Raw genomic sequence first — 14,481 nt, 5'->3', positions numbered from 1 at the left:
TATAGCTTCATAAGTTCATGGGTGTGTACTGGGCTAATGGCCCTGGAGCCTTTACAAGCCTAGCCCATAGAATTACCCTGGCATCGTGCCACCCGACCTTAGTTTCCAGTGCCTTTGTTGAGTAGAGCCACTGAAGTGATCACCATGGTAAATTTTCTATCTCCCATCCACTCATCAAGATTTCTCTTGAAAAGGACCAGTGAGGTGCTCTATTTGACATGTATGGGAAGTCTATTCCATACCATGGGCAGTCTCGGGGTTATGAACCTGTCCCTCCAACACATTCTGTTGATTGTGGTAATGAGGTTGAGGTCTCTGGAGTGTGTAGTGCGGAGGGATTGGGATTTCTTTAGATGTAGCATTTCTAACAGAGCTGGGTCGGACATGGCTTTATAAGTCAAGCAAAGATCACCTCTAAGTAGGCGATATGAGAGGGAGAGTAGTTGGAGTTTTTTTGAGTCTGTCCATATAGGACAAGTGTTTAAGCCCTAGGATCCTCTTTGTGAGGTACTTTTGTGGCCTCTCCAGTTGTTGCAGGTGTCTAGTGAGGTGCGCGCCAAATGGGGCATTGTACTCGATGATTGGCCTAATGAGGGAAGAGTAGAGGGAGACAATGACCTCTTTCCTCCTGGATGCAAAACCCTTAGTAATGAGATGTTCCATGTAGAAGGACTTTCTGACCACAGTGGCAGTGTGGTGGTTAAAAGAGAGGTTGCTGTCAACCTGTGTTCCCACAGCTCTTATAACACCTTCTGTGTTTAGTGGACTACCATGAATGTGTAGTTCATGGGAACTGGGTTTTTCCCAAAGGGGATGACGACACATTTTTTCGGCATTGAATTTAAGGCCATGGTTCTGACACCATTCGCTGGTCTCAGTCTAAGTACTGATTTGTAATTAAGTTGTTTCTTATGGTTTATTAACAGTTTGTTCCTTGTGTTTGGGCCCATTTTGAGATGGAGGCCAGAAAGAAAACCTCCAGACATTTTACAATAAAACCACTACATGCATTGTTAAAGTCTAGAGTAGTGGCAGTCAGCCTACACTGGCCCTTAGCGTTCTTGTTGCAGTCATTTTCAGTTTACTGGCAACTGTACTTTGCATGTGAGTTGCAGATGTGACAATTCAAAAAATATTACAGAGATTTGTAATGTAAGTGCTTTCATATCTAAAGCAAAAGGGCAAGTAAACAGTTGGTTGTTTTCCTGCCCATTTTCTGTACTTTATGAAGAAGTATGCAGTCTAGCCATTTGTTTGGTACTATCAGCATCTTAATTCCAGTAGGTCATAGGCAGAACTTTGAACAGCTTCATCCTCCCAATCATTGTAGGTTCGATGGCTAATGACAGTTTAGCATTTCTGGGTCTTAGTTATCATGATAGTCATTATATTAATTGTTAAACAATATGTAGTTACAGTACTGACATGCGGTTTGGACTAAATATGGACTAAGGAGAACTTGATCGCAGCCACAAGCATGAAAGAACCATATTTTCCTGGCCTGTTGGGTAAATAATCTTGCAGACATAGATGAGAAAAGTCCTCCCCTTTAAATTACTTATTATTGGAAAAGTATCAAGGTGCTGGCAGGGAGTACTAGAATCTTTGAGACTAACGTCACTGTCAAGTTGGTTTGATTTGTCATTACAGCAAAATGCTACAATGAAAATAGTTTACAAATGCTTTTTTTTTTTAAATTCTTAGTATAATAAAAATGATTGGGTTATGATTTCACTGAGTTTCATAATACCTTAACATTCTGACTAGGTGGAAGCAAGCACACAGAATTAGCAGTAGCACAATCTAGTGGTTCATCAACTGTTTCCCTGACCAGACATTCCCCCAAGGTTGTCTTCCAAAGCAATTTTAGCCCCTTGGCATTGACAGTTGGGAAAAGTGGACCATGACTGGCTAGGCCTAAAAGGTCTCTAGGGCCATTAGCCTCGTAACTTCCTATGATGCTGTAATCTAACTACCTCAGTGGTCACCAAACACAGGGTCAGGTTACGTTTTCTGTTGACAAGCTGGCCGTTAGATTAGTAACCTCCTATGGTACTATAATCTAACTACCTCAGTGGTCACCAGACACTGGATCTATAATCTAACTACTTCAGTGGTCACCAAACACTGGGTCTATAATCTAATTACCTCAGTGGTCACCAAACACTGGGTTAGGTTACATTCTCCGTTTACAAGCTGCTTCTTCAGTTTATCATTCTTGACTGACTGGGCTTTGCACACTCTGTTCATTCAGGTGATCAGGGAGCATTTCAGCCTCAAATATACACTAATAATAGCTGCAGTAATTGGACTTTGCACAGTCTGTTCATTCAGCTGATCAGAGAGCATTTCTGCCTCAAATATACACTAATAATAGCTGCAGTAATTGGACTTTGCACAGTCTGTTCATTCAGCTGATCAGAGAGCATTTCAGGCTCAAATATACACTAATAATAGCTGCAGTAAATTTACAGTCACTGACTCGATGCAAAGGTGTAGCACCCTACCTGTCACCTTCTTTGCTTAAGAATTCTGGACAAAACCAAAATAATGAGTGGACAGAGCCACATAATCGGGTACAACTTTTGCATATTACTTTAATTCACTTAAAAAGTTTGTCACACAACAGATTTTGCATCAACATACATTTTCTGAATAATAAGTGTATAACTGTAACATCTGACATTACTGACTGTAATCTTCAGGGATTAGCCTAGAAAAAGAAAAAAAAACATATGTGGACAGGTAGAAATATGAGGGAAAATCAGAATGTTCTGCAAAATTCTTTATAGTTGAAAAGTATGGGTGTATGAAGAGTGGAGCAAAGGGAGAGACTGCCCCAGGTGAAAGGTGCTAAGTGACATAATTTGTAGATGCCGATGGTGCATTAGTGCAATGCTAGCATTCAGAAATGAATGCCAGTAGTGTATTTGTAGTCACAGTCTTGTATGATATGTTAACTCTAGTAAGCTGCCTGTTAAGTAACTGTACAGGCACCAGATAATGTAGATATAGTATAGAGTGGGTGCAAGACGGAGTATGTAATCCTGGCCAGTGTGCCAGTCTGTCATTAGATGTACATAGACACTCTCTCACATGTGGCACACACCTGATGACAGTCAGAGTACTGTCAGATCACCTATGAAATGTATATGGAATGTGGGAGGAAACTAGATCACCCAAAGAAAGGGATGATATAGACTTTGCACAGAAGGTATCACAGCTGAGAATCAAACTGGTGAACCTAGTGCAACAAGGAAGTAAAACAAACATTTGCCGTAGTGTGGCAAGTCAGCATACTGCATATATGTATACTTAATGACAATATCTCCCGTGTTAATATCTTGTCCCTATTCAGCCAACCTCTTTTTAATTAGATACTCCTTTGGAGTGACTATCCACATTCCTTTTCAGTTAAATAATTTTTGTTTAAGTGATGGAACACTTAAGTGAAAATGTGAAAAAAAAATAAAATTAAAGACCCTAGCTGTCACAAAGGGCAAGTTCACTAATACAAAGGGTAAAATCCCTTGTGCTTGCTTATGTGTATAACCTAATTGTACCCTGCTCCTAGGTTATACAGTCTTGGGGTGCAGACATTCTACAGTAATTAAATAGTAGTGTAATGCACACGTAAATGTTGTAATGTTTTTGCTAAAAAAACTAATGTTGCGTCTAAAAACAGTAGTTCATGTATGACTGTAGGGTAATTGAATACAGATTTAGGTACATGTACAGCTCTGGTACAGCTATTCAGTTATAGGTTGCTAGGTATAGCAGAAGGCACAGTTCACTGTAGTCTGCACTGCAGACGTACACTTGTAGAAATACACTGCTGTTTGCCATTTATAAAGTTGTGGTGGTGAGAGATGGCTGGCTCAATTGCTGCCCCATCTCACTGCCCTTCCTCTGGTCTGTACTATAGCTTGGCTTATTTTTCACAAATGCCTTAGTATCCTGTAATGTGTGAAGCTAGAGCCAATAGCCAGTGTGGCATCTGAGCAAGTCCATAAATGCAAGAAGGTGCTGGCACACCTATGATGTACTGAATTTATGCAGATGCTTTAGCTGGCTGATTCAGAGCTGCTTGACACCTGATATATGTACAGTTGCTATCCAGCTGTCCCATACTCCACCACTCCATCAAGAACAGCATCTAAGCTGTCATCATCCCTGGTGTTACAGGTTACTTCCATGTATTAATTTCATATATTATCAGAAATATACTTCTTTAAAGAGGTGTCCTGTAACACCATTCATTCTTTCTCTTCATTTTTCTGTCATCCCTCCTACTGTCCATCTTGATGTGTTCTGGTGTGATCATTCTAACTTTCAGCTTCTTCAGCCTTTCCTTCTACTACAGGTCCTTCTGGTCATTTATCATCATCATGATGGCTTGTGTCCAGACAACTCCTGAGAACATTCTCTTCTGTAGACAAAGTCTCTGGAACTGGACATACTTTCTAAATGAAGCCTTACTAGAGAGCTGTTGCCCTCATATGTATCTAATAAATGATGTTTGCAGCCTTCTACACCAGGCATCCTACTGGAGCACCTTCCCATGATTCCAGTTGTTGGATATGCCTGCTTAGGTACATGCCAAAGGGGGCATTGTACTCCATGATAGGTGTGATGAATGCCGAATACAGTGCAACAGTGACCTCCTTGGACTTAGAGATGCCATACCTTTGTTTGTAAGTTGTGCAATATAGAATGATATCCTCACCACTGTAGACACGTGATGGTCAAAGGCTAGATTACTGTTTATGTGTCCCTAAGTCCCTGACTACAGGGTCAGCTCTAAGGGGTGTGTTGTCATTATGATGATTACCAGGGATGGCTGACTTCCCAAAGAATATTATTATGCATTTATTGGCATTTAGTTTTAGTCTAGAAACATAATTTCTCAGCATTTGGCCTTGCCAACTAAGGTAGCATACAGTCTCCAAATTCTGAAACAAGCTCAAAATGCTCAAAATTCTGCAGCAGATGTCCTGCCAACTCATCCCAGCTTCTCTTGTAAACTGGCCATAGCAAGCAAGACACGAAGTACTGCAGCACAGCTAGACTAAATGCTGAGGTCCCCAGGAATGTGCATCATGGCAGTGTTCTGTCATTACTGAATATGCAGTCTTATAGGGACCATTTCTGTGTTTGCAAGTGCTTTTCTGTAAAAATGTAACAGACCTGTGAAATGTGAAAAAATGCGTGCAGAACTTGTAATTGCTTCTTTTCTGTAGGGATGTAGAAAATGTGTAAAGCATAAATGTTGCATTTGTGGAAGACTGAAAACAACTGTGTAAGACATTTAGTTTTAATGTTAAGGTGGAAAAAAATGGAAAGTATAAATGCAAAAAGAAACTATTTTTTTCCTGTGGAGGAGGGTGTCCAAAGACACACGCACTCAAATTCTCACAGTGGTGAGGCATTGTGTTGATCAGTCATTTTCTTATATGTAAGCCTTCTAGAAAAAAATATTGTCTGTAGTTAAAAATGTGATTGACAAGGGAAGTACCATGCACTCTTAAGTGAGTGAAGATGAAATTGCTTTGAAAAATAATTTCTATATATCTTCCAGTTCATATCCATCCCAGAACACCTGTTAAGATGTCACGTGGAATGGCCGTGTCATAGGAACTCTTAGATTAATAGCCATTGTGATTCAGTGCTTCTTCAGTTCTGCTGGGATGTTCTTCGTGTTTCACTGTTGCAGTCATCACATTTGGGTTATCTGCTTGCAGTAGCCCTCAGTCGGCCTGATTATCAAAGTCTTGGGTCCTGTGTCGGTTGCTGTCTCATCTTCCATGAAGTCAGGTAGTTGGGTATAAAGCATGCAGCCCATGCCATTACATCAGTCTTTCTTGCTGTGCGGTGCCCGAAGCAAAAGCAGTTCGCAAGTAGCAGTCGGCCAACTCCTGAAATTTTCATTTTCGAGTTTCAGAACCAAAGTCTTCAACTAAAGCTAAGTATCCCATTGGGGAATCCTTTTCTTGCTTTAATCCGATGTCAGTAAAAGTCAATAATTGTATTTCTTGTGGAAAGCAAATACCTTATAAAGATTTTCATTCGTACTGTATTCCTTGTCTAGGCCCTGACCACAACGTATGTCGCTGTCGGTTTTGTGCCTTATTTAAACCACAAACTATTTGTCGTCGGTACATTTTCGCTTCTAAATATTTTGGTGCTCAGTTCAGTTATCCAGGTATGTCTTTGGTAAGCCACCCGACTACCGACATTCTGAAAAAACGCAAAGATAAAGACAGAGACAGGCCGCCTAGGTCCAAAGCTGGTGACGATGCTTCTCATAAGCTAGTCGCCAGTTCGCCGGTACTCAGTGAGGCGCTTTCACAGCCCCTGATACCTGCTATTTCAGATTCGCAGGCCTCTACTGAGACCCATTCAGAATCTGGTATGCTGCAAGATGCGTCAACTGTGGAACCTGTGGATGTTTCTACCTTGGATGGGTCCGGAGCCACTGTGCAGGCACCGGCTTCTGAGGGTGTATTCAGGCCTACTGACTTGCATATTAAACTGACGCCATCTTCTTCTTCTAGGCCTAAAACTCGAACCATGCCTAGGAAACCGACGCCCAGACCGCATGGTCAGACCTCTATGCCTAAAAATGATAAGAATGGCTGAAGACATTATTACTTTAATCAGGGGAAGCCAACCTTCCCCCTCTAAGAGACCTAGGACTGAATTTGCTTATGATACTTCTCACCAGGATTCTGAAATTTCTGTCTCCTCTGATGACCAGGATTTACCCTTATCTACCTATGAGGATTCTGATGCAGAGGACTCTATTCTCTCTGCTTCTCCCCCAGAGGATTTTTCTTTTGGTGAAACCTTGCATATCTTAGGGAGCATTTTCACTGGGAAAGCCAGGATTACTCTGATTCTAAAAAGAGGCTTAGAGATTTCTTACTCCTGCCCCAACACAAGCCTTTAGCTATCTCTCCTGTACTGGACATTGTTGATGATGTCTTTTCGGAATCTAGCTTGGCCCCTGACTCTTTACCTCCTGCTCCCAGAAAACCTGATAGATATTACAGGGTTCCTGATTCTCACAAGTTCCTTTTTAAAAATCCTACTGCAGATCCTGAGACCATTTTACAGGGACCCAAGGGCATTAAGGCTACTTCTTCTTATTTCGGCTTTTTCCCAGTTATTGGTCGCCACAGCGGATCACCTGTCCGCTTATGATTGACAGTGGAGTTTTACAGTGTCGAGTTGCCAGCCCGGCACCCAACCTTCCACAGAAGGCACACACACACACACACACACACACACACACACACACACACACACACACACTCACACCTAGGGCCAATTTAGAGTGCCCAATCCATTTACAGCATGTATTTGGGATGTGGGAGGAAACCGGAGCACCTGGAGAAAACCCACGCGACCACAGGGAGGATATGCAGACTCCGCACAGAAGGCACCCCAGCCAAGGATCGAACCAGGGAACCTCTTGCTGTGAGGTGAAAACGCTAACCGCTGCACCACCTTGGCCGCTCGGCATTAAGGCTACTACTGCCAAAAATCCTACCCCGTCTGATAGAGATTCCAGGGCCCTGGATAGATGGGGTAAGAAGGTATACACCTCTGCACCCTTGGCCATCAGGGCCTTAAATTGCCAGTTTCATATGTTAAAGTAGCAGCATATTATTGGATTGCTTAAACAGAAAATTATGTTGATTCCTGATTGTGTTGAAAATAAGGATTTACAGGATTTAATGCATTCTGCTGAACAGGTTTGAAAACATACTTTGCAATTTGGTTTTGATTCACTAGAGGCATTTTGCAGGGCTTCTGTCACCAGGTCTGTACTTACAAGGCATGCTTGGCTTAAGGAGCAATCTTTGCCAGATCATGTTAAAACTAAATTGCTGGATGCTGCCTTAAATCAGGATCGCCTGTTTGGTGACAAAGCAGAAGAAGTTCTTAAAAAGATGGAGGAAAAAGCTAAATCTATGCAAACTGTTAAAGATTTCTTACAAGTGCAGCCTCCTAGATTTAGTTGGCCCTCAAAAAAATGGTCCTTTCCTGCCTCTTCCAGGCCTTCTCAGTTCAAACCCAGTACCAGCAGAACACCCAGGCTTCAGTCCCAGGATACGCACAAGACTAAGCAGTGGGGGGCCACCACTTCCAAATCAGGGAGTAGTAGGACCCCCCCCAGTAAGCTGTCTCAATAACTTAACTTTAAAACTTCCAAGCACTTCTCAACTGACTGCTCCTTTAGGGGGAAAGATTGCTGTGCAAGCAAACAACTGGGAACTCATTACCCAGGACAAATGGGTTGTAAACATAGTTTCCCAAGGATACAGATTTCACTTCCACACGTTACCGACCCCAAACGGTTGGCCAGATCTACCCCCAAATCAGTGATAAGAGGCTGAAAAGTGAGTACTGTCTCTTAAGATTAAAGGCTATTCAGACTGTACCAGAAGAGGAAAAGGGACAAGGTTTCTACTCAAGACTTTTCCTGGTACCCAGAAAAGACAACTCATGGCGTCCTATCCTGGACCTGTCTATCCTAAACACCTTTTTGGTGATTCCACAATTCAAGATGCTAACTCTTCACCAGTTGCTTCCCATGATAGGCAAAGATGCCTGGTTGGCAACACTGGATTTAAAGGAAACCTACCTGCACATCCCAATCAGGGAATCTTGCAGAAAATACCTATGCTTCAAAGCAGGCTGTATGCACTATCAGTTCTCTGCACTGCCCTGTGGCTTATCTACTGTGCCCAGGGTATTCATAAAGTGCCTAGCTCCAGTCATTGCATTTTGCAGGCAAAGAAATATTCAAATATAACCATACCTGGACGATTGTCTAATTCAGGCAGAAAACCAGGACATACTTCTGAATCATCTGGCATTTGTACAAAAGGTGTTAACTTGTCTGGGGTACACCATAAATGAAAAGAAATCACATCTGGTACCCTGTCAACAAATTATATTCCTGGGAGTAAGCTTGAACATAACTTCCCAGATGGCTTTCCTCACACCAGAGAAACAAATTCATTTGACAACTTACTTCAAACTAGTGGCCACAAAAACCCTGCTATCTGCAAGGCAAATACTGCAAGCCTTGGGGTTCATGGCCTCGTGCATTCTACTAATTCCATATGCAAGACTGCATATGAGGAAACTATAATGGTATCTAAAAAGCCTATTGTGTCAACATTCTCAGGATCTGTAAGCAGTTATTCCTATCATACCTTGCCTACGGTTAGAAATCCTTTGGTGGGCAGAGGCCTGCCACCAAAACAAGGTACTACCATTCACTCTAACCCCTGCCACCCAAACCCTAACAGATGCATCAGACAATGCATGGGGGGCTCACCTGGAAGGGAAGTACATTCAGGGCAAATGGAACCCAAGTCAAATGCACCTGCATATCAATCAAAAAGAAATTTTAGCTGTACAGAATGCTCTGACAGCCTTCAAGGACCACATTCTTCCAGGACAATTAATGGTAAAGATGGACAACACCACTGTTATGTGGTACATAAACAAGCAGGGGGTACCCATTCTTACCCCCTCTGCAGACTAGCCATGGCTCTGTGGAACACAGCCTTGAGCTACCAAGTGCATCTACAGGCTCAATTCCTGCCAGGAAAACTAAATACACTGGCAGATGAACTAAGCAGAAATCTCATGGACCCACACGAGTGGAAACTGGAACCAAAGATTTTCAACATGTTAATCAACAAATGGGGGATCCCAGATATAGACCTGTTTGCCTCCCCCCAGAACTACCAATTGGACAAATTTTGCACAAGGACTCCCCACAAACAAGCTTGGAAAGTGGATGCTCTGTCCTTCAGCTGGAAAAATCTGTCAGTTTATGCCTTTCCTCCTCTGCCTCTCCTCTCCAAAGTACTACTAAAGATCAAACAGGACAAACCAAGGATGATACTGATTGCACCAGACTGGCCACGCCAACACTGTTACCCACTCTTGCACAGTGTGTCACAGCTGGCCCCATGGAACCTACCTCAGACCCCTACCCTGCTGTCTCAGCAGGAGAGCCAGATTCTGCACCCCCAGCTTCAAACCCTGAACCTGGCAGCCTGGCTAATTACCTAATCCCTCTGGTACCATCCCTAAGTAAACAGGTGTTGGATGTCATTTTGGAGGCAAGGAGGCCTAGTACTAGAAAATCTTATGCTGAAAAATGGAAAAGATTCTGTGCCTGGAACCAAACTCAAGGGATGGCCACAGCAGCACCCAATTTACCTCAGATTCTTCAATATTTAACTGAGATGCTTCATAAGGGTCTTTCCTTTTCCTCCATCAAAATTCACGCCTCAGCCATTTCAGCTCATTACAACACAGAACCACCCCTCTTTTCTCCAGGAGAGCCCCAGGTGTCCCCAGGACCAATCCCTCTTCATGCCCAAGGTGGTATCGAGAGTGGCTCTTAATCATTCCATTCATTTGCCAACCTTCTTCTAATCAGAACAACAAGGGGAACAGATACTGCACTTCTGGATGTGCACACACAACTTAGATTTTACTTGGACAGGACTAAACCTCAAAGGAAATCTGAACAACTGCTGGGCATTTTGCTGCAGGGGCAGAGGGACGGCTATTTCAAAGCAAACCATTTCTAAATGGATAGGCCATTGCATTCATTCTGCTTTAAGCACCCATGGAAATCTCTATCCACAGGGGATTAGACCCCATTCAACCAGGGCTGCATCTACCTCTACAGCCCTTTCTCAGAGGTGTCCCTACCAGAGACATCAGTTCTGTACATACTTTCACCAAGCATTACCATTTGCCAATTTTCTCTAAATCCAGAGCTGTTTTTGCCACTGCAGTCTTGCAGGGCCTTATAGATGGTCCTAATGCTATCTAAATTCCTCTCTCATCCTTAGCTTTTTGGAATCTGCAAAATGTGATGACTGCAACAGTGAAACACGAAGAACATAGTACAGTTGTGTGCACTTACCATAAATGTAGATGTTTGAGTGTATTCACCGTTGCAGTCCTGGTTACCCTCCCTCCAGCCCTCTGACTTCTTTTGGCTATACCTCTATTCTCCTCTACTATACTTAAAAGTTTTTGGTGTGTTTGCTTTTTTGTTGGAAGTATAACCTTGTATATTTATATTTAATTGCTTCCCATTAAGGGGGGGCACCTGACATCTGGGGCAAGAAAAACTGATGTAATGGCGTCAGCTGCATGCTTTATACCCCTGACTACCTGACATGGAAGATGAGACAGCAACTGACGCAGGATGCAAGACTTTGATAATCAGGCCGACTTAGGGTTACTGCAAGCAAATAACCCAAATGTGATGACTGCAACAGTGAGTACACTCGAACAGCTACATTTATGGTAAGTGTACACAACTGTACTATCTGGCTACCCTCAGACAAACTGTGAAAGAGAGAGAGTGTGTGTTTCTCTTGTTTTTCTGTCATCTTTTGTGAATTTAGGTAGTGATAGATGGAGTACAGAGTCTCTTTAGCCAGAGGATAGTTAGGAAATAGGTAGCTGAGTACTCAATTTTATCCTACTTGCTGTTTATCTGTTTTAAAACATTTGTGTGCTTATATGTGCAACACTCTACCTGTCTACTAATATAGACTTCATTAATTTTATAAACTTCAGACTGTTGGGACTATTGGAATATCTTTCAAAGAGAAAGAAAGAAAGACTGCTCAATTAAAACTATCATTAGTTATTGTATTTCATTTAGGTCACTGTAATCATACAGTAACTTTTGCATGCCAGGCTGATCTGGCTGGTGGTGGTAACTACCATGGAAACAGAAAAGGTGCTTTTAGTGCTGAGGGATATTACCAAACCATCTTGGAAATGTGGGACTGTGTGTATGCATGTGTGTATGTACTTTAATCAAATGACAGTTGTTGATTGCCAGTGGAAGGTGGAGGAAGGACTTGACAGTTCTGTGTGTATCATCCTGCTTTGCAGCTGTTAGTGTGAACCTTTAACATTATTTAAGAGTGTCTGATGTGAAATATATTTAAAGGCAGCAGTTTATTTTGTTAGACGCTGTTAAGACCAAACTTCAGTTACTTACTTATGCTGTTTTATATTCATGTTTATTTATATATTATTTTATTTGTTCTGTACATTTATTGGGGACAGTGGTGCAGATCATAGGATAATATCACTTTCCCGGACTATCTTTTTATGCAAGTGCAGTCACCTTTATGTGGCACACTACATTTAGCAAACTTTTACTTGGTGATTGGTTAATCTGCTTATTAAGCTGGGCACACCTCAGTTATAGATCTTTGTTCCTCAGACTGTAGTTTTTCATCAAATATGTAAAAAAAAACCAGCATAGCTTATTTGGTATGCTGCACCTATGGCATGGATCAAAATTGCTCACAACTTTCCAGTTATTAGCCCACCTCAAAACTTATGTCATGCAGTGCCTGCCACCTTGGCCTGAGCCGTTGTAGCTTACAAAGGGATGTTTGATCATCTCTCCTTTCCCTTTGCCAACTGATCCTGAGTGTGACTTAGTCTTATGGGTTCTTCTGAAGCCTAGTTTTGTTTATTGTAGGATAGTGGACTTTCTCAATGTCAGAAAAGTATCAGTTTAATGTGCTATCCAAACCTGTGCATTATACTGTGTAATTATTTGCTTCTTTAAATTGGAGTTTGTCACATATAAGTAACAGTGATTTATATCTGTATTACTTTTTACTCCAAGTTTTTCTTGTAGAAGAAACACCTTTGGTGTGACCATTGTAAATTGCTTTGTTAAGAAATATACAAATTTGATTGTGATTTAAGGTTGAACATTTGCAAAGACTTGGGTAGGAAGGTGGTTTCTTGGAAGTACTATGGTTGTATCTGAAGGCTGTCCTGCAGACTGCTATGTCTCTAATGATGATTTTATAGGTTGTGCTCAGAGGTTTGGACCGGAAACTGAACTGATTGCTGAGTATAGGAAAAAGGAATATCTATTCTCCTAGCTGATAAAATGCTGGAACTCTTGGTGTTCACAAGCAAGAAAATTCTAGTAAGCAGCATTTCAGTCACTAAATTCAATATTTTTGTTTTGCTTTATTTTACAGACTCCAGCTTGTTATGGAAAAAGTTTGCCTGAGTCGGAGCTGAATTCTAACTCTTCAATGAACTTGAACAAATGTGATTGTTCCTTTCAAATTCTGCTGTTCGTTATGCCAAATATGATGAAAACAGTGAATCAGACTCTGTGTTTTGCCTTTTCACAACACAATTGGAAAATCATTTCTGGTTGCCTTAGTCTGTGCATCAGGACTCTTAATCTATTTTTAGATTCAGTTTTATTTCATTTCTTAGTTTTTGGAAACACAATTTTAAATTTTTTTACTAGTGTAAATTAAAAAAGTGTTCCTTCAGAGAGAAGTCGAGATCTTTTTTTTTAGGAAACTGCTGCTTTTGCTGCCAGATGTCGAGTGATATGGCGCATACATCACGCCATCAAGTGGTGAGATGTTGAATCTTAATTTAAGATATCAAAGGAATTGAGTTAAAAGCACGAAGAGTGAATGAGTGGAGTAAATATGACCTAAGACGTCCTTTATCAAATCCTTGTCTCCAAATGTTTTCATCACCAAAAGCACCTGCTCAAGTGAGTGTAACCTGTGGAATGAGGCTATAAACTCTGAGTGGGTCATTTAGCTGGAGGACTAGAAGATACCCCTCTTCCAAGTTATCAAAGATTCAGTGAAGATGAGTCAGTAAACTGATATTAGACTCACTTTGTCAGCAGTGGAGGCTGTTGAATCCTGTATTAGCACTTCTTTTTATTGTAAGGAAATGTCTAAAAAATGCTGTTAATCTGGATGTTCATTTTTTTTTCTTTTACAGGGTTTGCACTCCTTTTGTATACTTGTTTCATCTCTTTTAGATTGTTTTTACTTCAACAATGTGTCATGACTGCATTTAGAGAAATACAAATGTGTTGTTGTCATTCCAACAAGAATAACAATTGATTGCACTACAAAGAAAATGGCACTTTTATGAAAAAAAATATTTACCACATTTTCTTCACAGAAGGAAATAATAAAATCTTTAGAATGATTAGCGTTTTGTTTGTGATTAATGTGATTATTATTTATTTTGTTCACAATGAATGTAATATTTCGTTTGATTTTGGTTTTCCTAGACAGTGGTCTCCTTTCTATTAGTTTAACCATGAACACACAATACTGAAATGTCAAACACTCTTTTTGAAGTATTGTTTTAGTAACTGGGATTTAGAAACAAATGCCCAATGTGTTCGGCAAAACTGCATGAAGGGTGGCTGTGGGTAGGGCAAGGCCTATTCAGAGACACCGTATTGTTGCTCAAGCAGGCAGAATCGTGCAACTGGCATTATCCCACATGGTAGACATGTGCCATCCTGACATGAAATCTTGTGGAATGCATGGAGTACCTTTCCCTGTGAACATAAAGGAATGTGTAGCATTGACCGTTCTTGCTACAGGGTTTTCCAGC

The 14,481-nt window shown here is 41.3% G+C and overlaps 1 protein-coding gene across 1 annotated transcript in view; it reads left to right on the top strand.

The window, feature by feature from the left end:
* The window catches only part of LGMN (legumain), a 208,962-nt gene extending 194,898 nt beyond the window's left edge, over window positions 1–14,064 (top strand). Inside the window, exon 14 of the mRNA XM_044074652.1 lies at window positions 13,074–14,064. Within this exon, the coding sequence (XP_043930587.1) occupies window positions 13,074–13,116 (43 nt within the window). The 3' untranslated portion in view covers window positions 13,117–14,064. The remainder of the gene's footprint in view (window positions 1–13,073) is intronic.
* The last annotated feature ends 417 nt before the right edge of the window (window positions 14,065–14,481 follow it).

This window comes from Protopterus annectens, chromosome 6.part0 (genome assembly GCF_019279795.1).
Source record: "Protopterus annectens isolate FY-2018-M chromosome 6.part0, PAN1.0, whole genome shotgun sequence".
Taxonomy (NCBI): domain Eukaryota; kingdom Metazoa; phylum Chordata; order Ceratodontiformes; family Protopteridae; genus Protopterus; species Protopterus annectens.
This window is presented reverse-complemented; position numbering and strand designations above follow the sequence as displayed.